Source organism: Barbatula barbatula (assembly GCF_947034865.1).
Source record: "Barbatula barbatula genome assembly, chromosome: 22".
NCBI lineage: Eukaryota > Metazoa > Chordata > Actinopteri > Cypriniformes > Nemacheilidae > Barbatula > Barbatula barbatula.
In genome coordinates this window covers 11,257,929-11,283,410 of record NC_136785.1, presented here as the reverse complement: position 1 = coordinate 11,283,410, position 25,482 = coordinate 11,257,929, and the positions used below count along the sequence as shown (strand labels likewise).

The 25,482-nt window shown below is 38.0% G+C and overlaps 1 protein-coding gene across 1 annotated transcript in view; it reads right to left on the bottom strand.

Moving 5' to 3' along the window:
- tenm2b (teneurin transmembrane protein 2b) overlaps positions 1 to 25,482 on the bottom strand; it is a 172,317-nt gene that overhangs the window by 112,217 nt on the left and 34,618 nt on the right. The window contains exons 3-4 of the mRNA XM_079487481.1: positions 17,369 to 17,413; positions 15,330 to 15,605 (exon numbers count right to left, since the gene is read on the bottom strand). Of these exons, the coding sequence (XP_079343607.1) occupies positions 15,330 to 15,605; positions 17,369 to 17,413 (321 nt within the window). The remainder of the gene's footprint in view (positions 1 to 15,329; positions 15,606 to 17,368; positions 17,414 to 25,482) is intronic.

Genomic DNA, 25,482 nt, shown 5'->3' with positions numbered 1-25,482 from the left:
GTTCAAACTGTTTATCTACTGTGGCACTCACCTACACACTCTCCGTGCAAACACTTATCTCTTTACCGATGCTCACACGGCCTAAACTGGCCTGTCGGCTCTTATCGGGGCATTGCAATTGGGACGCCGTTTGCGTAAGACAGAAATATGAATGCTGTGAACACCCACGCAGCCCACGGAGTCATCACTCAGGTTGAGAAGGTCACGAGAAATTCTGGCACGTGTGCCGATACGACATGTGCGGATTAGCATGAACACCAAACGCTATTCGTGTTACACGAATTTTGTTCGTCAGGAGCCCAAGTCCATTTCTACATTTCATGAGTTAATCTTTCACAAGCTTCTCCATTTCCATAATAATTGCCAGCAAATTGCGGGAGGCTTTATATCGCCTCACACAATGCCTGTGAACCCGGGGAGATGCTGAGTCGCTCAGGATGGGGTTTGCCAGCGTATATGCTTGTTTGTCTGAATATATATCTTCCCAGAGAAAGCCAGTTAAGCCTCTCTGATGCCCTCACCGTCCCATGAACAGGGCATTGGATGGAATCATTATGCTTCAATTTACTTTTTTATTCAGTGCCTTCAACTTCTCATTAGATTTTGGCTTCTTAAGAACTCATAGGAATTTCATCATCCTTATGGATTCTGGCAGTGTCGACACGTCTGACCACAGGACACTGCCGGGTACAGACTGCTTGGGTCAACCCGTCATCTGTTTAGTGAAGCTGAGTGAATTAAATTAAATATGCCACATGTTGATTTTAAATATCTCAATCAGACAATGCATTTCGATACAGAGGGATCTCAAAAGGAGACCCCCTCTTGGAACAAAACCCACCGCGGCCGGTGTAGACACAGTGGAATACGCAAATATTAAACATCCAATTGTCATTTCACAACTTTTAAATACAATTTAAGAAAAAATGCTTTACTACTATAATATATCTAGCAAACAACAATAATGTTTACATGTAACCATGGCCAGCACAATTGTTCATTCAAATACAGGGATTGTTTCTTGCGTGACCATAGAGAGCAGTTAAAAACATAAAAAACATTTGTTGTTAACTCACTCACTCACTCTCGAACCATCTTGAGAATGAGATCTGAGGCCATCAACTCCTTAGGTGCCATGTCATTAAATGTTCAAAAAGCAGATACAAGAAACATAAAAGTGATCCACACGGCTCCTGTTGGCACTTTTATGTCTTTTGAAGGGAATCAATTGGTCTGTGGAATAATTATTTAATATTAGCGGTTATCTAGCGTTACTGCGTATGTGTTTAAAATTTCTGATGAATATCAATCGCACCCAAGTGGTCTACTCACTTAGAAGGGCACAGTTCTTGAAGTGGGAATTATGAAGGGAGATTGGGTAATTACTTCGCATCACATAGCCGTTTGGATCACACTTGGCAAACTGGGTAATAAAAATGGCATTTTCTCTTTATCCGAGACGACACTTCGCGTTGCGTCTGCAGCAGCAGTGCCTTTCAAGGATGCAAAAATTATGTTTAAAATGCGCTCTTCCTGACGTATCCTCGGACCGATTACTTGACATTATAATGTTGCCTGTTTCTGTTTTGAAGTTTCAAACTTTGGCACCAAAGGACTTCAATAAATCATCAAGCCCCACTCTGCGAATAAACTCTACACGATTCAAAAGAATGCCATATTTTGCAGGTATGGATTAAGAGTTTCTTAGTATTTCCTTAGTATTGAATACCATGAACTTTAGTCAATGTAAAACCTGATGATCCATGCTATCCCAGCATGCTTTGTGAAAGTTCCAAAGAGCATCTTTTGTGCTTCAATGGAATGACCTTTTCCACAAATGGAAACACACTCAATGTCAATGTGAAAATGTTTCGTTTTAATTTTCGATGTGGACTGTTCTTGATCTTGGAATAATTATTGGTGTGACGAGATCTTGTGGCACAAGATCTCGCGAGATCCGATGTGTCAACGTTTGTGCACATCTCTCTCTCTCGTCTGCTGGGCCTCGTGCATATTAAAGGAATTGTTCACTTTCAACATACATTTTCATGATAATTTACTCACCCCTGTTGTCATCCAAGATGTATGTGGTTTTTTTTCATTAGTCGAAAAGAAATTAAGGTTTTTGATTAAAACATTCCAGGATTATTCCAGCCTTACTAACTGCATTAACTCGTATACTGCACCGTAACTTTAATAGCCAATGTCAATAATCTATGCACACCTAAGTCACTTGCACTATTTTAGTCTAAATTATTATCTGTTCATATCCACCTTACATTAATGTTCATAGTATATAGTCATCTTTGTATATTGTTCATAGTATATACCTACTGTCATATTTTCATAGAACATACATACTGCAAAATAATTTCATAGGTCATGCCCACTGTATAATATTTTCTCAATATTGTATTCTGTATTTATTCTAACTGTATATCCTGCACTTGCTAACTGCACTTCTGGTTAGACCTTAACTACATTTTGTTACACTGTACTTGTATATGTGTAATGACAATAAAGTTGAATCTAATCTAATCTAATTATTCTCCATATAGTGGACTTCAATGGACTCCAAACGGTTGATGGTCAAAATTACAGTTTCAGTGCAGCTTCAAAGTGCGCACTTTGCAGAACAGAGCTAGGCGAGCACTTAATTTGCACTTATGTGCAATGTAAACATAAAACATGATGTGTTTATCTCGTTTTAACTGTTTCTCCGAAGGCTATGAGGGTTCAGTCGGTGGAGGAAGGAGGATTGGACCATTAAGAACATAAGCCGAATTACAACTAGATACAAAAGGTAACATGTTCTGTTATCATCTTGTCATGCGTATGTATCAGCTCACCAGACACCAGCAAGAGAAGAAGTCATTCTCTCAGACTGGCTATCATACTGGTCCTTTCTATAAAACCATATCAATTTAGACATCCATCGGATCGATCCGCAGCTCTACAGGTGTGTCTGGCCATTTATCAGCGTCACCCGCCAGACAGAGAACAATGCTGCTCCATTGTGCACAAAGAGCTTGTTTTCTGGGGGAGATCTAACCATTAATTTAATTCCCTGAGCTCAGCACTACAGACAGAGAGAGACACAGCATGAAGTATTACTACGACCAGCCTGCTTCTTTGACATACATTTCATTTGTTTTCGTGAAACAGTTAAGAAGTAAAACAAAGGAGGACTCAATAGTGGAAGTTAAGAATAAAGAGAATGGATTTGATGGAAGATGATAAGAATGACTGACAACTACCACTGTTGTTATGCGACAGGACCGATATATGGAGTTTAAAGGTTTCCAAACCCTCCTATCTTTCAGGTCACACAAACAAAAGAGAATTTAAAAGATAAATGTAGCGTCAAGTGGATATGATTTGACTTGTAAATCTGAGGTTGGGTTCAGATGGGACACCTGTACAATGAGATGTTGAAATATGTTTTTTGTTTTGGTAGATACATGAGGGACACTGTCAACAATTAACAAAAATATAAATATGAATCATATAAAAAGCGTATTATTAACAGTTTGTCATTTTTAATGTGTACAGTATCAGTATCAGATCACAATGTTTTAAAGATATAAATATTGCTTCAAATATTACTTTCTCAGTCACTACTAAAAATAAATCTGTCTCGTAATAGATTTCATGAATTCACTTGAGTAAACTTTGCTTTTGTAAAATTGTGTTCTTGTTTTTTTCATTCAAAAAGAAAATTTAAATTATTTAAAAAAAACTTCTAAATGCACAGATTATTGAGTAAAATCAATTTAATTTGTTCATGTTAAACCACCTTAAACTTACATATATTTTTTTGGTTGGACTACATAAATTATTTTAGTTAATTTCCCTAACTGAGCAATGAATTTAGAGCTCCATCTGTGGAGAGTTATTTTTGAGTTTTATGGTTACCATCATTCGGCAGAGTTGTGCCCGACTTAGGTAGAGATCATGATGTGTGTTTCTTCACTCGAACATTAGAACAGTAATGGTGCTAATGCCAGTACTGAGACAATTGTCAGCTTACTTGTGCATCATATATGTTGTAAACAATATTAAAAGTAAAACTGAAGTTAAAAAGTTTAATAAGTTAACTCCAATGCTCAGATAAGTATTTCTTCTTAATTTTTTGTGTGACATGATTAAATAATTAAGGTAATTTTACATGATTTCCTCATGGAATATTGCGCTAAAAATAAGCTTTAAAGTACTTTAATGTGTCATTTTTTACAGAGTTATTTTTTACGGTGATTATTCGCTTTTTTGTGAATACACCCATAGCACGTCCTCCCTCAATGATATTATGAAGTACTTTTTTATTGTAAAGTTAGGCAATTATTGTTTAATCAAAGTTAAAAGGGGTTACTAAAACATAAAACTATGAGAAAATGCTGTTTACTATTTATATCATCCACCTTCAGACAAAAGTTTAGTTTAATGAGGCACAGATACAGCAATTCAGTCATTTATACATCCACTGTATTTTTAACACACGGAAAATTATTCAAGATATAAACAGGCTAATTTAATTGATTTCAACTTCGTTCCTGGCCACTGTTCCTTTCATCATTCAGCTCCAATGCCTCACAGATTTTTCTATTCATTTCCTATTTAAATCTGAGGTTTGCCCCGCACTTTAGCCATTGTGGGTCTTTCTCTATAAGCCGCATTTCAAGCAAATAAAAAGACAGCAATTCAAGTTCTCAGAATAAACCCAATAAGCTACTCACTACATACATCTCCCCTGACAGCTGATTTGATTTCATCTTTGGCACGCCGAAAGTGGGCTAAAAGAAATGCCTTGACGCGCTTCGCATTTCATTCACGACACGTTTGGGTGTCATAATCCACGCAGTGTTTTCCTCTTCAACTGTGGAAGAGAGGTGGCAAGAGAACAAAAGCCAAAATGGGATATTCAAATATTACATAACCGACTACAGATTTAGACCCAAAAACGAATGCTTGCTCTGGCTTGGAGTCAAATGGCTGAAGTGTAGCCATCCAAACTTCGCTATAATGTGTTCGTTAAAGTTTTACTTGCTCGAATACAGTTTTTTAGAGCTCATGCAACAACTAATTCTCAGCACAGCCATTTGTCATGTCACTGCACGGTGCAGGTGTCATCGTTCTAGACAGCGTCTTTCCTTTAGGTAAATGATGATGTCCGTTGGCAGCCGACAAGGGCGTTTTGTCAGTTAACTTAATATAGATTCGGGGAAATTGCTGCATTCTCTGTGCAAACAGAAGGTGCGCCTGCTTACTTTGACAATAGTGTCATGCTCCTTTTTATTCTTCATTAAATTGTGGGTCATTACATTACGGTTCTTTCTTAAATCTCGACTCCGTGATCCTGTATGTCTCTCATTGAAGGAGGCGAAAATGAGTCTATCGCTTTATAATTGAGTGTTAACCACAGATGCCGTTACAGACAGATACTTCACACGGCCACATTCACACTCAAAATAACCATTCTATTATTAGACCAGTAGAAATGCAATGTTCGACCGAATGTGAGAAAACCGAAGATGAACACAAACATGAGAGTTTGCACTGAATAAAGCTCGACAGTTTGAAATGTCATCTTGATGGTGAAAAAAATCCAAACACAAACAGTTACAGAAGTGAAAGGTAATAAACATCCCATTGAAAATGTATGTCATGCCATATTACTGGATTAGTGAAAACTGAAGTACAAAAAAGAGAACTGAAATAAAACAAGAATTTAAATAAACCTGATGCATTAAATGAGATAATAATGAGCTATATATATATATATATCAATTTACAATTGACTTTGATTAGATAATGTATCAGAAATATCCTGTTCAGATAATATTATTCAAGGATGAGAGTCAAAAACAAGAGGCATTCAAATGCACTGTTTGTTTTCACAATAAAAGTTGCGTTTTATGAGTTAGAATTAAGGTAAAAGATTTCAAATATTTGCAAACCAAAAATGACCTGTAAACTACAGTCCTCACTTGCTGCTCTATTTAAGCATTTTACTATGTGAATTGAACAAGATTTTGATGAGCTTTAACTGAAATTTTCTAATACTTTGTGTACTGACAAACTTTGAAAGAGAACCCCTTACAGACAAGATACCGGAATTTCACACATCTCACGTGTCAGATGTGTGTTTTTGGAACATGTTTGTGTGAATCTTGTGTGAATGTTGCATACAATTTCAATCAAAATGTAAAGAGTTAAATGTTTTACAAATACCAAGTTTTACGCTCTGAAAAAGTAGGATTATTTTAAATCCAGCATCGGGTCAAAAAGGGACAAACCAAACTGTTGGATCGTGAGTAAACATATTGTTGATGTCCTTCCGAAACCCTGAATGTCCAAATTTAGCTGTTTGTCAGGAAATAGAAAAAACACTGTAGTGTTTAAATGATATACAGTGTTGTCAAAGTTGACACATTTGTATTGGTTAGATATTTGCAAACATAAATGGTGACTAATATTAATGATTTATAAGTCACAATAATAAAAATAAAAGTCACAAAATATGGACATGCAGTATGAGGTTTCAGAAGGAAAGCAGCGATGGGTTGTTTTAACCCATTGTTGGGTCTATTATAAACATTTTCCTGGTTCATTTAACCCAACAGCTGTGTTTGTTACTTTACAGTGTGATGTTTTTTTATCTTACACTGTTTTTTAACATGCAGTCAAATGGATGTATCCTACTTGCAAAATTGCAAAACAAAACTGCCATCTGAACAAAAAAAAATTTGTGGCTGGTTTTATAGACAGTCACTCAAGTTATTGAGTGGCACGGAAGAGAAATGGACTGAAGAGACTGGCTGTACGCCAATGAAGCTAATTGGCCTTGGGTTTGTTTAAAGCATTGTGATTAATGAAGTTTCTAATGAGAGGTTTATGATGAAGGCAGCAATCTGTCAAGCGCTGACTGCACTTCTCAACCGCGACAGTAAAAGAACAGTTTAGAGGTGATTTGAGGAAGGGAATTCTCCCGTCACAAAAACACAATTTTTAAACAAAACCTTTTATAAAAAGATGTGAGCTTCCACTCCAACTAATGGCTTAGAAGTCTGAAGATGTATTATATGCAATTTGTGGCTCAGACTTACAGCATTTTAAAAATGCTTATTAACAGATTTGGAGGCTGAACAAACAATATGTTGTGTCACCAGAGATTCCTCCTTAAACAACAATTTCTCTGATATATTGCCCAAGCACACCAAAAATATTTTCTATAAATAGCAAACACAAAATGTTACATAAACACAACAAACACATGAACTTATATAACTTACTGTAATCAGCAAACAGATCTTCATCCTCATCATCAAAGTATGCTTGCAACACAAAATAAAATCAAAGTAAAAAAAGAATAGCAAATAATAAAAACAACAAACAAGCAAACGCACACAAACAAACAAACAAACATGAAAGACTAAAGACCTTGAAAAGGCTCGACACTAACAATCTTTTTTTTCTTATTTTGTGCACAAATCTGTTATCAATGCACACTTTCATCCTTACAAGTTTGGTGTTCATCATTGAGTACATGACTGAATTTTTTTTAAATGTTACACATGTAACACAAGTTTACTTTTATCATTAAGTGCCAGTGCTGGTTTGGATTTATTTCGGTTCATTTCACACAATGTGCTTCTGTGAAGCAAAGGAAGCATGTGCCAAGTGTGCCAGAAATACTTTTTTTGCTAAAAAAATAAAACAAAAGGAATGAGTTGCTCTACACTGCACAAGTGTCTTTTTTAACATACATAAACGCTATAAATACACATAGACTTGTAGTATAAAAATATCTAACTTCGAAAGTAATATTGAATGACAAACATGTTGAAGATTAGCGAACAGGCTGTCAATTCATTAAGTGTTAAGCTGTTTCATCACAGAAGTGCTTTATTCAGCAAACTAAAGCATCTTCTCCATTTACATCAATTTATAAAAAACGGCCTCTTGTCTCCTTGCCAGTGAGCAGCATGTGTTACTCTTTATTCGCCAACCCTAAAGGCTCCACCTAGTGGAGGGGTCATATAGGACCCCCATGTACTAGAGAATAAAAAAGCTTTTTCAGAATATGACTAATTGCAATGTGTTCAATTGAAATTGATACATAATCTGAAAACTGAATAAATAAGCTTTCTATTGATGTATAATTTGTCAGGATAGAACAAATTCGGGGCCAAGAAACAACTGTTTGAAAATCTTGGAGGGTGATAAAATCTAAATGTTGAGAAAATTGCATTTAAAGTTGTCCATCAGAGGCGCTGTGGCAGGCCGTTGCGAAGTAAAAATGTTGTCTTCACATATACCAAACTTTAGTGGGTACATTTTTAAAAGCCAATTTTGCATCATCCACTTTGTATATTTACAGTAGGAAATCGGTAGGGATCTTTCATTTAATATCCTAATGATTTTTGGTATCAAAGAAAAATCTATAATTTTGACCCTTACAATGTATTGTCGGCCACAAATATACCAGTGCTACTTAAGAGGTTTTGTGGTCCAGGGTCACATTTGACCCAGCTGTGGGTTGGAACAACAACAGCAGTTTATATACAGTATGTGTCCCCTGAGATTCGACCCCGACCTCCAGGCTAACACAATGCCCAACCAGTTGATCTACAGGCATTATCATCATGAGCTTCAGCTGCGGGAGTTGAGTCAGTGCAGCAAGCCGGAACTAAGAAACATCAGTCAACACTGCAGATGCTTTAAGGGGACAAAACAGAGAGAAGATTAAAGCACAGTAACGCGCAGCGCACAATGAGTCAGATGCGGATGGCACCTCCGAACGCACTTCCTTTATTAACACTTCTCACACCGCCAGTTCTTCTTGTATAAAGGACAAGGGCAGACCCCATTAAGTGGCAAATTGCCGTCTCACGGCTTAATCAGGCGGCATCAGCATTCTGTAGAGAACATATGAAAAGCCGTTATGGTCAAATCAATTCTCAATTACCTCTTTGCCGCCGCCATCGACACGTTAAATAAACCTTCAGCGCTGTCACAGCTATTTCTCCTTGTGAGGCGAAAGCGGAATGGCTGCGCAGGCGTTATTCGAGCACCATGCGAATGCTAATGGGTTGTAAACCATCAGGAAATAACATTGTGACGTGAAAGTTGGAGGAACAAGCAGCATTTTAGATTCATTAGAGGCCGCCGCACTCGGACGAGAGAAACGGCAGTCTGGACGTTCATCATGCGGTGCCAAACAAATCCGGAAACACGTGCACATGTTGACAAAGCCACAGACCATTTTGCAAGAAGTAAACAACACTACTCCAGAAGCACTTCGTGTTTCTGTTTATTTAACTTACACGTGTCTTAAAGTTGTTGGTTTTAACAGTTTGATTTTATCTGAAAGTTTGTGTAGTGTTACAAACTGAAAAAGGAAGTGCTTTTAGACGAGTGTTGTTTACGTCTTCCAAAATGCTCTAGACAAGAAAACATGTATTTTGCTATAAGCGGTAGGCTTCCTGTGAACATCAGAACACTCAAGTTCCACCCCAGGGGTTTCTTCAACTATGGGCAATTTTTCAACCCCCATGAGCTTCATATTGGACTTCATGGGAACCACGTGCTAACATAACTTTTTTAGTGTCAAAACTGTTGGTTATGAGGGAAATAACAGAACAAATAATGATAAGCCATTACTTGCATTAAAGTGGAAATATAACGTTTGCACATTATATGTTGAAATGGTTTATGATAAATTTCCTTTCTTTAGCATAGTTTTTTAAATGAAATACTGAACATTTTACAGTATTATGGTCTTAAAGGATTGGACTTAACTCTAAAAATAAAGGTGCTTTACAGAAGTACCTTTTCTGTCTAACTGTTCCATAAAGAACCTTTATAATCCAAAGAACCATTCTGTTTCACAAAAGTTGTGTCTGTTCTTTGCCTTTTATGGCATGAAGGAAAACATACGTCACAGACGACAGCCTTCTAGAACCTTTTTCTGAACGTATGGCACTGCTGTGAAGAACCGTTTAAGGACCTTTATTTTCAAGAGTGTATTATGATAAATGTAAGTGTGAAACAATAACATTTATACATTAAGGTCAGCTAAAAATGGTGAATGATTAAGGCAAGGTATAAACATTTTTGCACCCTTCAAATATTTTTTATTTATTTATCAAGTTAAAAAAGTGTGGTGAATGGTAAATCTTTGCTCAATTTACAGGTATACAGTTTACTCGAAACATTACCCCCATGTTATATAACCTAACAAAACATCTATTAAACTCTGCACACATGTGCTTCTTTATAATCATACTTAAAAAATATGAAGTTACAATCAGAACAATGTAAAAGCTTGTACATCTAATGTCACCTGATATGCTTGGTGTTGCTGCAATCCTGTGGTTCATGAATCCTTTATATCCATTTAAATTGTGTACTTATCCAGATCATTATTTAAAATCATAACTCATCTGATCTTTACATTAACAGCACTGTGTATGTAAAGCAGTCGGATTTCAATCTGGGTTCAGGAGATCAGGAGGGGTATTTTGTAATATTAGGACTAAAGTGAACAAAAGAGCTTTTCAATTCATCCCCACATCACAGATACCTACTCACCACTGACCTACCCATAGAAAAAATATTTCATTAGGTTGTCATGGAAACCGAAGCTCACGGATAACTCTCAAAAAGCTCTAGTTGTCAACATACCTGTTGCCCGCACAAGTGATATTTGGAGTGTGTTCGTTCCCTTTAAACTTCTGAAACAAGGCTGGATGTCAACAACACAATTGTGTTATTTCTTCCAAACACAAAAATAAACGATAAAGTGTAGAATAACTATTTTGTACAACTGCAACGTATCATCATTTAATAGTTCATCCAAAAAGAAAACTTATCGCAACGCTTTCTTCTGCAGAACACAAAAGTATTTTGATGAATGTTGGTAACCCCCATTGACTTCTATTGTATGGACACAAAACCACGAGACTTTTCTCAAAATATCTTCATTTGTGTTTTCAATACGACAAATAATTGTGTTCCAGACATAGGTTGCCTAATAAATTCAACGGTAACTTCCGTCTCACATTTTTTGTCTATCTTTCCTGTAGCTCAGTGGTAAGAGCATTGCGTTAACAACACAAGGTTGTGGGTTGGACCCCAGGGGATTGCAGATACCTATTTAAAATGTATAGGATAATGCAATGTTAGTCGCTTTGGATAAAAGCGTCTGCCAAATGCCTAAATGTAAATGTAAATCTCTGGCCGCAGTCTGTTTTCACGGCTGATTTTCCTCCTTACATGTGCAATGACTCCGGAGAGTTGAAGTTTGCATCCTTAGACTATTTAAAAACCCAAGTACAAGCTCTGTGACAGTTCACCGCAAGAACTTAAAAGCGATGCCACGAGCAAACTGTGGCATTTTAATGACTGTTCTCTCTCTAATCATTTAACTGTAATCTGTCAGGGACATGAACTTCATCTTTTTAAATGTAACCGAGGCTCGGAGTACAACCGCAGACAGGCAGAGATGATTGAGGGGCTACAAATCGCTATCACACTGATACAGAGAATGTCAGGGAAAGTCGACTGGGCGTTTCTTGCGTTCAGGGGCATTGACGCAGGCAAGCAGGACTGCTGACCCGTGACTGCCAACGAAAGCAAGTGCTAATGAGTTTAAGTGTTGCCTTAAGGTGCGGCCTTCATCACGTGCTCATCGCAAGCCCGAACACACATGCGCTCGCCGACAAAAGCTTGAAGGCAAACGTCTGTTAGGGGTTAGTCGCCAACAGTGTCTTGATCAAATGCAGCTCTCGCTGTCCCTACTAGCTATAACTCCCATGGTGGAAATCCATTAGTGGTTGGAGTCCCGCTGTGTTTGCATTTACTTCAATGTACATAAACACACACAAATGGAGAAACTGTGTTTTTCTAATGTGATGCATTAAAGTAACCCACGTGGTGTGGTGAGGGGTTTATTTTTGCTGGCAGGACAACAGTATGATAGAGAGAAAATAAAGATCTGTGTTGCCCAAACAAATCTGTCTGAAGCGGTTGTGTGAAAATGTAAATCATTGGTTTGAGAGGGGCAACATCACTGTTTTTTTAGCATGAGCACGCCAGCACCCTGTCACAATGGTAATGGGCCACCAACCCTGAATCCGGTGTTAAGAAACCCTGAATCCGGTGTTAAGAAACCCTGAATCCGGTGTTAAGAAACCCAGAATCCGGTGTTAAGAAACCCTGAATCCGGTGTTAAGAAACCCAGAATCCGGTGTTAAGAAACCCCGAATCCGGTGTTAAGAAACCCAGAATCCGGTGTTAAGAAACCCAGAATCCGGTGTTAAGAAACCCCGAATCCGGTGTTAAGAAACCCCGAATCCGGTGTTAAGAAACCCCGAATCCGGTGTTAAGAAACCCAGAATGCAGTGTTAAGAAACCCCGAATCTAGTGTTAAGAAACCCAGAATCCGGTGTTAAGAGACCCTGAATCCGGTGTTAAGAAACCCAGAATCCGGTGTTAAGAAACCCAGAATCCGGTGTTAAGAAACCCCGAATCCGGTGTTAAGAAACCCTGAATCCAGTGTTAAGAAACCCCGAATCCGGTGTTAAGAAACCCAGAATCCGGTGTTAAGAAACCCCGAATCCGGTGTTAAGAAACCCAGAATCCGGTGTTAAGAAACCCAGAATCCGGTGTTAAGAAACCCAGAATCCGGTGTTAAGAAACCCAGAATCCGGTGTTAAGAAACCCCGAATCCATGTTAAAAAAAGGTTAATTTGGGTGTCAGTTCCTACGGCAAAGAATCTGTGGTATGATGCCAAAACCACGGAATAGAATGTAAGACACTGGAGAATGCTCAAATGTAAATTACAAACACAGCTGGACACAAAGCAGATGCTTTTGTATGGATGAAGAATATTCACAGAAGCAGCCATCTGAGTGGGTGTGGACCGAGAAAAGATTTAATTACGGCAGCGAAACAATTTAGACTGAGTGGGTATCTGTGATTCATTGTAGAAAGGCGATAAAAGTCTGTTGATTAGCACAAATGAATGACTAGGCTTTAACTTTTCAGATGTGTTTACAATAGCTTTGGACATAACCGTTTGGGTTTATTTTGTTCTCATTTCTTATTTCTTCCTTTTTAACTGCACAAATCATTGTCATACTGTCAAAATGCAGTTTCTGTCATACTGTTTTCTGTTTTGACTGTTGTCTGCAGTTTATTTTATGTCTTTAGAGCTCAAGTCTGGCAGTGCAGTCTTAAGAGGGCCATCTACTATCATTCCAACAGAAGAACTCAAAGACCCTTCCTTCAAAGACACTCCAAAGACCCTACGAAAAGAACCCAGAGGCAGAAAACCATTGAAAGGTTCCGCATAAAAATGCTACAAAACAGGGTTTGAATCTGCTTTTCTTTTTGAACAAAGCAAATGTTTTTTTCTCAGAAGGTTAAAAAAAAGGATTTATTTTATTTTTATTTTATCTGAGGTTTGCAATTTTTCCAAGTACGCTGCCAAAACTAGGGGCTGTTTATACTAAATTCATAAAGAATACAATGTGTAAAATTTGCGTAAAATTAAAACAATAAAATTGCACTTTTCAACTTTCAAATTTAACAATGAATGGATTTTTTCAACAACATATATAATAATATACATTACGCCCATCTATACAATTATATTGCTGTCCTTCCAAAACCTCGGATGTCCAAATTAATGGAAAAATGGAAAAAACACTGTTCCTTTGTCAAAGTTGACAAGCCCTTTTTAAATATTTTTATTGGTTAGATATATGCAAAACCCAGTATCAAACATAAAGGGTGACTAATACACACTGAATTATAGCAACAACAAAAAAACATGGAGATACAAGCTTTCAGAAGGACATCAGCGATATATAAATTTTTTTGAATGTTTATTTAATACAGTTGTTTGCCAAATTTGCAATTTTTTTAATTTACATTTTTAACCAAAGCGACTTACATTTTGTTAAACAACACAATATTCTTCTCACTATCTCTGTTCCCTGGTAATAGAACCCACAACCTTTGCATCTCTAATGGAACACTACCAGTTGAGCTAAAAGAACAGTTTAGTTTTTATTTAAATGATGTTATTATTTAATATACTTTATATTCCAATAAAATATTTTCACAATTATGATACAAAAAAATTATTCATTTTGATTTCTAGATTGTTAGATTCAAGCACTAAGTAACTGGAAAGTGCTAATGCTTCGAAGTCTCACCCTACTTTTCAAATCATCATCATCCCGCCCTCCTGCCACCAGCGCATGCACACAGTACTCTCACAATAGAAGCATGTCACTAGAAGAGGAAAAGTAAAAGCTGAACATTGCTGGCAGTGTGTGATGCGACGCACCTGGTGCTTATTGCATCTCACCGCAGGCATCATAAATCCTGCATTGTGTCTCTCGCTTCCATTAGTGCATGTGGTGGCCTTGATGTCCAAGAGCAGAATAGCTGCGGTGCCTTTTAGCGATGACTGCCTGTATCCAAACCTCTAGATCAACTTCTGCATACACTCTTACCTTGACACAGAAACCCACTGCAGCTCGTTTTCCCTGGAGTTTCACGTTTTCTCCCTAAACACAATTTCTCAGGCGTGTCGCTTCTAATCTCAACGCTTTTCAAACCAAATGTTAACAAAAAATGTCTTTACATATTTTAAGATAAGTATTTAATGAGATTAGTCTTTTCAATTATCTTCCCGATGAGACTGATAAAGGAAGCTTAATTACGATTGTTACTTCGCCGGCGCTCTATCCATATGGATGTCTTTGAAGGCGCGTCAGTATATACTGACGCACATACCGTGTGAAAAGAAGAAATTAAAGGTGTGGGAGTTCAATACATGTGATAAATAAATATGACCAGATACTTGTGTGTAAAGGGGTACTTGACATTGGTAAGTCAGACAGAGATGCTTTGTTGCATCAATATTGGAGAGTAATATTGTCTCGGTTTATTGGAGTGAAAATGCCTCTTGAGATTGTGAGCATACTGATTCCTTTACACTCAGTAAATGAGTTTGATCTCTCTGACGCACTCTTTGGATTTCCTAATACTGCCACTTCAGTGTTGGAGATAATCTAAATAGTTCTTATTCAATTATTGACTATATGCTCAATTTCACCAAAACGGACCCGGGTCCTTTGGGAACTGAGAATGTTTCGTTGAAATGTCTCATTACACAAGAATCTCTTGTCGAAACTAATGTTTCACCAAATTACAGATTTGCCGCTTAATTTAGACGCACTACCCTTCTGATAAATCTCCAGTCATCAGAGTCTGTACAATTGTATGATTCATTTCTCATTTCTCTCCCTCCTACCTGATTCGTCATCCGACTTGTGCTCATTCTCAGAATCGGTGAGGGTGAGAACCGAGTGGTCCGGGCTGGACAGGCAGGAGCTGCGGCGAGACTTCAAGGGCTGTCCGCTCCACAACTGAACCGCACGCTCTGGGGTCATGACCGCCTCGGGGTCAGAGTCCGCGTCGGACCCGGTGTTCAGAGCGTATGCATCCTGGAGCAGACTTATATCGGAACAATACACAGCCGATGACGAGGTGGGTTCACACATGCCCAGATCAGCCAATGCAAAGCTCCCTGTAATGAGACAACAAGAAATAATGCAACTTTAGAGAAGAACTTGCTGGCTTTGCTTCATAACATAATGAATGCACAATCTTTCAGAGAAGGTGTTTATTTACAATGAAGTAGTAGTATTAGTATGTAATTTAACATCTTAAGTTCAAGCCATTTTTATTCACAGAGACTGAATGTAATGTAATAATTTAATGGAGGATAAAATAGCATTTTTACAGCTAGAATGAAAATGTAAACGTTTTTGCTTCAGGAAGCAAATATTGGGAAAAAAACATACGGTACACAAACAACACAGGGTCTTAATACAGTATATAAATATCCAAACTTAACACGATTGGAAGGATAGGAATAAGGTGTTAACAACATTATGTTTCTTGAAGGGGTAGTTCACCCAAAAATGTAATTCTGTCATTATTTATTTATTCGCCCTCATGTCATTCAAAACCAGTATATGACTATTTCTTCTGTTTAACCCAAAAGAAAATATTTCAAGAACTTTTTTGGTGGTTTTGTGTTCATACAGTGGAAGTCAGTGGCCAATGTTGTTGTTTGGTTACCAACATTTTCTTCTTCTGTGCTCTGCAGAAGATCATACAGGTTTGAAATGATAAGGCGGCGAGTAAATGTAGAAAATGTAAAATTTTAGCTGAACTATGAAAATAGCAAAAGCTTTGCGAACCTAAAATCATGTGAGTTCGCAACTATTTTATGAGGGGGCTAATTTGTATGAATTTGAACACCGTGTACAAAAACGAACAATTACTGGAACAAAGCGATGCTGAAGCCCCACCCCTCACTCTGCCCCCAAATCTAACATCACTGGCGCAAAAGCAAATCGTACAAAAATATACAAATGAGATCGTACAAATTCATATGAATTAGCCCAAATTTGCCTAGCGTAAAATAGTTGCGTTCTTTGCCGTGAGATTGTGTTGGATTTGGACGCTTTTGCTATACTCTCGTCCAACTTCAAGATGTTTAACCTATTCTTTCAACCTATTTGATAAATGCTGTGTACTTGTTGGCTGCTTTTCCTTCATTACCTGCTCCAAGAACTACATTAAACAGTATTACATTCAATAGAAAGTTGCAAAGAAATTCACACGTAGTCGAATGGTATATATCTGTCTACAAAGCTAATTTCAAGCATTTTGCCATTAGCCTTTAAATCGAAATATTGTACGGTCATGAAAAACATTAATGCACCCGAGTGCGTCCAAACTTCTGACTGCTGGTGGATATTAATTTACCAGCCGTTGTTAGTGCAATATCTTTCCATCACCCTAAATATATGAATTCACTTAATCTAAAAATGAGTTAATTAGAAATGACTGTGCATTAATGAGAGAACAACATTAAAAAGCACAACATTACTCCTAAATGAGGAAGATCCATAAATCTGTGCACTGCATAAAACCGCAGCAATTAATGCATTGAATAAATTACTCACTATTGCAATATAGCCATGCAAAGCAGGAAACCAGCAATATTTAATAATGATTTCATAAGTAGCTAAAACATTACAGTGTGCTAATTTGCCATTTCCCATTCAGCACGCCAGAGAAGCGTTTTGCAAGAACAGCCTATTGAATTTTTTCTTTTCTTACAAATGTAGAGGAAAAAGCACAGGACACGCTGACATAATGTGATTTCACAACACAATAGTTAATCAGGGACTGTGTGGTTAACATACAAGGATATTAATAGGAGTGGGTGGTGCTGGGGGCAGAGTTTCATCCAAAGTACACCTATGTAATGCATACCTGCGACATAGTAACCAACGGCAACCGGGGCCAGCTCCACGTAAGCTGTGTGAAGTAGAAACAGAATTGTCCTGTATAATGTTCATAACGTTACTCTTTATTTTTCTTGATTGCTCTTGTCAACACTCCCACACAAGCAACACAAACGCAAAAGTTGCAGTGCAACAGACCTTCGCTCTTCATCGCAAAAATTCTCTGCCTGTTTTTATGTGCGAAGATGTCATGTGGAGTATTCTGCCCCCTACCATTGTGTGTCTTCTCCAGAGGGAAAAATCTTCCAAGGTGTAAATTTGAGATAGTGTCTAACCGAACAGCCAGAAGGCACTCGGAAAACCAGCAAAATATCCCCTTTTTAAAAAAGCCTCCTTCCCTCCTTGCGCAGGGTCTGTTTAAACACAATTTCCCCACCTTTGCTCAGACACCCTGGACATTAAAGGGAATATACCTTTTCACCCAGTGCTAAAATCAGAGAGAATGCCAAGGTCACCTGTTGAGGGAGGGGTTACCATGGAAACATAGCATTTTAACAAAAATAGTTTTTCAGGTATGGGCGAAACGATTCGGCAATTGCATGAAAATTTCTCTTCGCTTCAATCGTCTCCTTTCAGGCCTCAGACAAGCTTTTGATTGACAAAGAGCCCTGCTGTGACTAAGATGCAAATGTTAACACGGCCGCATGCTTGGCATGCTAAAACTGTGAACTACCATCAAAACATTTCCGAATATGAAAAACATGTTACACGCTGTTCAAAGACCCCACAGATTTGAAATGTTTAAAGACCATAGATGATGCTCTCTTAAAGAGTTTTTCAAGTCCTAGGTCTAGCAACAAATATCAACTGTTCTTGCAGGGTGAACTCATTTATTCTTTAATAATATTCAAATTAGAAAGATTTGGCAAAGCAAGCCCAAGTGAGATCTGGTTCCCAGCTTAAAATACATTTCTGTCATCCTCAAGTTGTTACAAACCCATATGACTGTCTGACTTGTAAGCAACGCAACAGACATTCTGTGTTGGTGACACTTTTCCGTGCATTGAAAAGGAATAAAGCTTTTACGCATAAATATTAAACACAAAATGTATCAGACGTGCAGCTTTGACAGTCATGAGAACTGTATATTTTGTGTTCCACCGCAGTCAGTCCAAGTGGTTGAAGTAACATTAGGTTTACATCATTTTCATCTTTGTGTGAACTATTTCTGTAATGAAAATAAAAGATAAAGCTGAATTCAAGTGAATGGGTCTCATTGTAATTTCTTTATTGCTCTCGTGGCTAAAGCTTTTTCTCATCTCCTGATGGAAGGACAAGGTTTCTCTCTTCTCTCCGATTCACCGGAATAGCTGCGGTGTAAATTATTCTTTCTAAAAAGACTTTCACCAAGAAGCCTATATTACCTTCATAAATGTCATATCACCCCATTTCAATAAATCCACCGACCTTTTCTGAATTCCAAACCAGAAGCAATGCTCCTCAAGCGGTATTGTCTATCTTGCACTTCTTTCTGTTTTGTGAAGCCAAGCAGTCGTGCTTTCCATCTACAGAGATCAATACCATCAGGATAGAGAGGGAGGATGCAGTCAGCATGCCCTGAATAATGTCAGCCCGCTTGACTGAACTGTTGAAGAAAATAACTGCTGTAGAAAAGATTCCTCCGGCCACAGAAAGGTCATTTGGGTGATTTCACCGTGTACCGTTCAGCCGTTTCCTCGTGTGGGACACTTATTCATGAGAGTTCTTTAAATGCCTGTGGTGACATCAGAATATCTCATCCCCTTTATAATTTATCCAGTTGTTTTCTCATGTTTGTGTTTTATTCTCAACTTGTATAACAACGGCTTCAGTGTCTGAGCGTGTGGAATTCAAGGTTGGGTAGTATCTGTTTAATTGCATTAACATGAAAAAAAGGTCAGGCAGGGACTTCTCTGATTGTGTACAGGACCTGAAAATAATATTTAAAGACACAGCTGACCCCCAAATTTAAAGAAATGTCATTATAGTCATTCATGACTTGGTCACTCTTTTCCTTATAATCAAAGTCCATGGTGACCGGAGGGGTAAAGCACCAAAATGACAAGAAAGCAACATAAAAAAAATGCACCACTTGCATTGACCAGGTCTTCAAAAAAGTTAAGATAAACAGAAACCATGCTCCGATTTAAAGGGATAGTTCACCCAAAAATGTCATAATTTGCTCACCCTCTTGTAATTTCAATCCTGTGTGACTTTCTTCTGTAGAAAAAATGAGATATTTTGAAGAATGTTGGTAACCAAAAACCGTTGGTCCCCATTGACTTGTTGTAGGGCTGTCAAAAATAATCGATTTTACGGTTGTGAACGATTACTGCCTTGATGCATGCAAACATATAATTGATTATTAAACATGCATTTAAACATCATTGTGTGCAAGTGGTGTCTGTTTAATTGTAAATAGAAAGTGTTGCTGTTATGACTTATCTTTTATGAAAACATTGCTTTCGAATATAAATTATACCTGTATAAACACATCTTTAAGCAACTTTAAGATCTCCCTCTCTTCTTTCTGGCCCGTTCAGATGAGTATGTGCGTGAAGGAAGCTACGTGTCCTTTAGATAAAACACATTTTTTACAGCATATTTGAACTTGGACCCCTGGTTAAAGTTGTTTAAGATGCAAAATGCTTCTTCTACATGTTAAAGATGCCACACTGCATCTAAAAGCATCTACTCGTGTTATAAAAGAAGTGCGCCACTGAAACGTAGCCTATATTCAGGGGGTTGTGGCAAGAAAGAGACCCAACAGTTACTGCTTGTCTACACTGCTAGCGAGCGGCGCGACAAAATACTATAGAACCTATACGCCTTGTTCTTACTGGTTTAACAGCGCCGCTCGTGAGCGATGTATGAGTGTAACAACTTGTCTACACGTCCAGTGTGGACAAAATGTATTTATAATGGGTTCTAATCCGTTCTATTGTCTTTTGACGTGTCGCATCGTGCTGGGTCCTGTGTACACACGGTGTTAAAGTGTGAGGTAGATTTAAAATTGATGATGCAATGCATCGGATATTGAATCGAATCCTTGACATAATAATCATAATCGAATTGTGAGACCATTGCCGATGCGCTCCCCTAACTTGTACGGACACAAAACCAACGCAAGTCAATGGGGTCCAACGTGGGGTCCAAAAATCCAACATTTTTTGTTATTTTTTTTAAATATCTTCTTCTGCCACACAGGTTAGAAATTACAAAAGAGTGTAAAAATACTGTCCCATGACGTAAATAAAATATTACGCGAATGTTTGCATTATTTCAAAGGCAATGGTGTTAAAGCTGCCACTATTTCGAATTTAAATAGTGTTTACCCTTTTAATCCCACACATATATGCTAATGGTTCCATCGACAGGGGCTTATTTTGGACAAGTTATAAGACACAACCCTTTTTCACAAACGAGCCAATTTTCATTGGCAGGCTAATTTGCAAGGCTTATAAACCCCTGGATACTTGCATTAGAGTCCATTAATGTCTGGAGGGGGTGGGAAATTAGGGTTCACTCCACTGGTTTACCATTTGCCTTGTGCAAATGAGCAGACTTCATAAAACTCGGATAGTCCAGGTGCAGGATCTAATAAGGTGCCACAAGTGCAAAAAGAGCCAAATAGAAAATGCCAAAGCCTTTCATTCTGAAGGAGGGCTGTTTTGTAGAATAAAGACTTTTTGTTCTTTAGCAGAGAACTAAACTTAGTATCGTCCGCAGTAATTGATGGTTACACTAAAAGAGAAATTTATATTTTTTTAGAATAGCCATAAAGCATAAATCTTTTGACCAAAAATGAAATTTAAAAAGATTTATCTAAATATTAAATCTGAGTTATTCGATGGTATTTTTTAATTCTTAATTAAATCTTTAATGCCGTTTTTTCTTGCCTTAATGTCTCACCATGATTCAGAATATGCACTTGGAGGTAAACACTAAATCCCTCTGAAAAGCCAGCAGAGAAGATATGAGATGCGCTCTGCCATAGTTTGTGCCCGGCCTTCTTCCTTGGTAGATAACCATATCAAAGCCACAGTCTGAGAAGAGAGAGATAAATGGAAGAACTTTGAAATAAGAAAAAAAAGATCTTTCTCTTGTGCCTTTAGAGAGGGGAGTGAGTTCTGCAGCGAGCTGCCCTTCATGCCCTTCAAATGTAAAAATGAAGAATTATCAGCATTCAAGGTTAACACCAGTATGACGTTCTACAGTCACATACTGTAGGGCAGTGGTTCTCACATTTTTCGCAAGGCCTCCTTTGTGTGTGCATAGCTTCGCGGCCCCCCAAATAGACTTAAAATATTCAACTTAACATTTTAACTATACCAAAAACATATTCAGTTATTAAATGCTAAAAAATCTGTTATTTTGGTTGGTTCTAATCTTTTTGATGTTTGATTGCACAAAAGTTATGATAAAATCTGTGGCCCCCCTGGAACCATCTTGGAGCCCCCCGGATGAGAACCACTGCTGTAGGGTATTTCTCTCATGAAATCACAAAACGCAAATAAAAACCTCAGAACAGTTAATAAACATACTGTTTAGTACAAATGTAACATTGGCTGGACAAAAATGTCTGTTAGTGGCCATTCAACTGTATTGTGGATCACTTTTATCATTTTGCCATCAGTTTGTTTCTATATTAGTGACTCTCTCACAAAAACATTGATGCACTGACTAATTGCAGACATAAAAATGTGGCATCCTAGATCAATTTCTGACAGTACATTTTCCACTGAAGTGACTATTAAAAGATGTTTGATAGTCTTGATAGGCATTTAAGAAGCAGACGTGGGTGGATCGACCAGGACTGAGTGGAGTATAGTGGAATGAGTATATAGTTTCAATTAAAGTAGCCCTTTGTCATATCAATATTAATACTAAAGAAAATTGTGCTTCGGACTGTGAATTTCACACCTTCGGGACACAGCTGCATCCTAGTTTTCTCAGATTTCGAGAGCATATGGCTGATGCATAATATTTTAAGTTCTTACAGTGAGTCATTATGAATGTCAGCTTCTTTAGTCATAGTAAAAACGTGTTTAAATATTAAAGAGCTTTGATGGTTTTACACCATCTTTTTGTCAAAAACAAATGGAACATTACCCAACAGAAGCACACTGTGACATGCAAACAATACAATTACGTTGTGTTGTTATATCAATTTGTTATGTATGACACCGCCTGCGGGAAAGAAAAAACAGATGAGATTTAATTAACACTTCTGGCAAATTAAATGTTTATGTGATGTTAGGTGTTTTATTATATTTTTATATCTATTTGAATTCTGCTCTGACAAACTAAAACCCATCAGCAAACCTATAGAACAACAAACATTGTGAGTGAATTGTAAGTGGCTTATCAATTCAATTAAAGTTTATTTTAATTCATTATTAAAAATGTGATAATAATATACACTACTGGTCAAAAGATTAGAAGACTTTCTCACTTATTCATATTTCCTGCTCATTTTAGAAAAAATAGTAAACTTATCAAAACAAGCTTTCAAAGGCAACACTTTTGAATACGTTTTAATGGTTAGATATTTAAAAACTCAGTAACAAACAAAAAGGGGTACTAATAATAATGAGTTACCAGTGTTAAAGCTCATTCTTATTCCAGTACAGACTTCAGCCAGAGTGCCGTAGCTCTCTCCCATCAATATAACATCTCATTGCCCATTACGCACCACTAGTAGAGGCCTAATGTCCCTCTTCAACATGGAAATGATCCGTAATTGCAATGGAGACTCACCTGGACCCCCACAATACTTCAACGTTGCAGTAACAGGCAGTGGGTGTATGAAAGAGGTAGAGCAACATTTGAGTATAATCTGCTTTTCATTGTCAGTTAAAGACCAAAAGCGCTGCTACGTTATCCCAACTGCCCTCCATCGGCTTTTACGGCCTCCGGCAGTAATATAGGAGAAAATCCCATCAAGAGCTTGTTAAATTACCTGCTCTTACTCGAAACAAATCGAAACCTGAAAGCGATGCAGTCTCAATGATATTGATCCTGAGCGACAAGTCCATATGATGCAGGTCTAAAATTAGCCGTTGTGTGGGGGAGTAAATTTGTAAAGCAAAGGCTGTAGTATGGGGTTATTTATTGTTAGTTTAATATATAGATTTAGCAAAAGGCTTCGGGCATTGTAGCACTTAAGATCTGTTTACATCTGTAACACATGTGATCTGATCGCAGTGGACTGAAATAAATATCAAGTCCCATTAAAACAGTGGAGAATTGTTTAACCCGTAAGACTTTCAGACCACACAGCATATGTGCACCGATCGTGTTCATTACACAGCGACACACCGTGATGTGTGCGGTCAAGAAATCAGAGACCTTCCTCTCAACGAAATCCGATCGGAGGGGTCATGCGAGATGCATCCGACACGCACATCAATATCAGGTGTAAATGTTAAATTGTGTTGACTGGCCACTTCAAAAGTGAGACGGATGTTAATATCAGGTGTAAATGGATCCGTAGAGATGGAGAGCTCTCTGATGGAGCTGATGTAATGTTGACTGATTTGCCTCCTGATTCGCTAGAATGTGACCCCTCCCCGTCAAGGTTAATTTATCCCTACTGGGAAAACAGGCCTGAAAATCATATTGGAATGAACTGATGTTTGTGCTTGGATAGTTCCTGTTTGCGAACCCCTTTTGATTGTGAACTTGTCTAGTCGAACAACACTGATGATTGGTTAACACAAACTATCGGTGTGGTCTGGATATGACACTTTATTTACGGCCTAAAAAATCTGTGTTTTCAACCCGGGGTGGTGTCAAAAAGGAACAAACCCAACTGCTCGGTTATACATTAACCAACAGGATATCAAGGGAATTAGGAACTATCTTATGACATGACTAATTCGTATGAATTAGAACAATGTCACTCATAAAAAAACGTACTAGCATTATTAGAAAAAAGCAATACTGGAGCCCCTCCCCTTACCCCACCCCTAAACCTAACATTACTGATGCAAAAGCAAATCGTACTAAAACGTACAAATCCATTCCTACGAATGAATGCGAAAAAGCCACCTCATAAAACAGTTATGTATTCCTGCGACATTGTGTAGACATTAACCTTTGCCGTGTCGTTTCAGCCCAAAATGCTGGGCTCACTGTAAAAAAACTATAATTTGACAGAATTTTACTGCTTTATTTCACATAATTTTCACGTATTTTTGAAATGCGGTAAAAATGTTCAATTACATAAATAAATATCAAATTGATGTGTTTATTAATCATACAAGTCCCTTCAAAACACAGCACACAGTATTGCCAAAAGCTCACACATACTCAAGCTCATTCAGACAAATAAAGTTTGGCTTCTTTAACTATATAAATGTGACTTAAAATCACCCATACTGGAATCTCAATGTTCCGCTACATTTGGAGCAACTCAACTTCGTAAGGTCTCAGATGAAGTACCGTAAGCGCATGGTACCAGCTGTTGTGCAGGAACAAAGTGCACTAAAGGGACAGTAAAATAGTCCGGGACTACCCGAGAGCAGAGCGTTCCTTCCCTCAGAACGTCCCATAATGAGTGCTCCCTTACTTCCGGATGTCTCTCACCATATGGCCCTTACTGAGGCACAGTCACCCGCTGAGCCCTGGACCCCACTGCAGCCATGGACCACCAGCTCGGAGCATCCTGCAACTCAAGACTCCTCACCCTACCATATGAGCACGTCCCTACGCATCCGCTATATACGCATCTGAGTATAAACCTTGGATCTTCACAGAAACCACTGCAGAGTTTCACACCATTAATAATTTGTGGTGTAATAAATCTCTGATAACCCCACCCCAATAGCACCTAAAACTAAATTATATATGTATTGGTCGCTTTACAGGTCAGTCAGGCAGCCGTCTCTCTCTCTCTCTCTATCTCTATCTCTCTCTCTCTTTACCCTAAAGATGAGGCAGTAGTGTAGGTCTCAGTTGTCCAGGCTATTTTTACAGCTGGTGAAGAAGAGAGTTGACGACAAGGTTGCTTCTTGCTTTAGGTAGATGAAACTTTGCTATAATGAGATTTGGACTGCTAGTGGGGCACATCTCTTCTCTGACTATTAAAAGAGCCTCTGT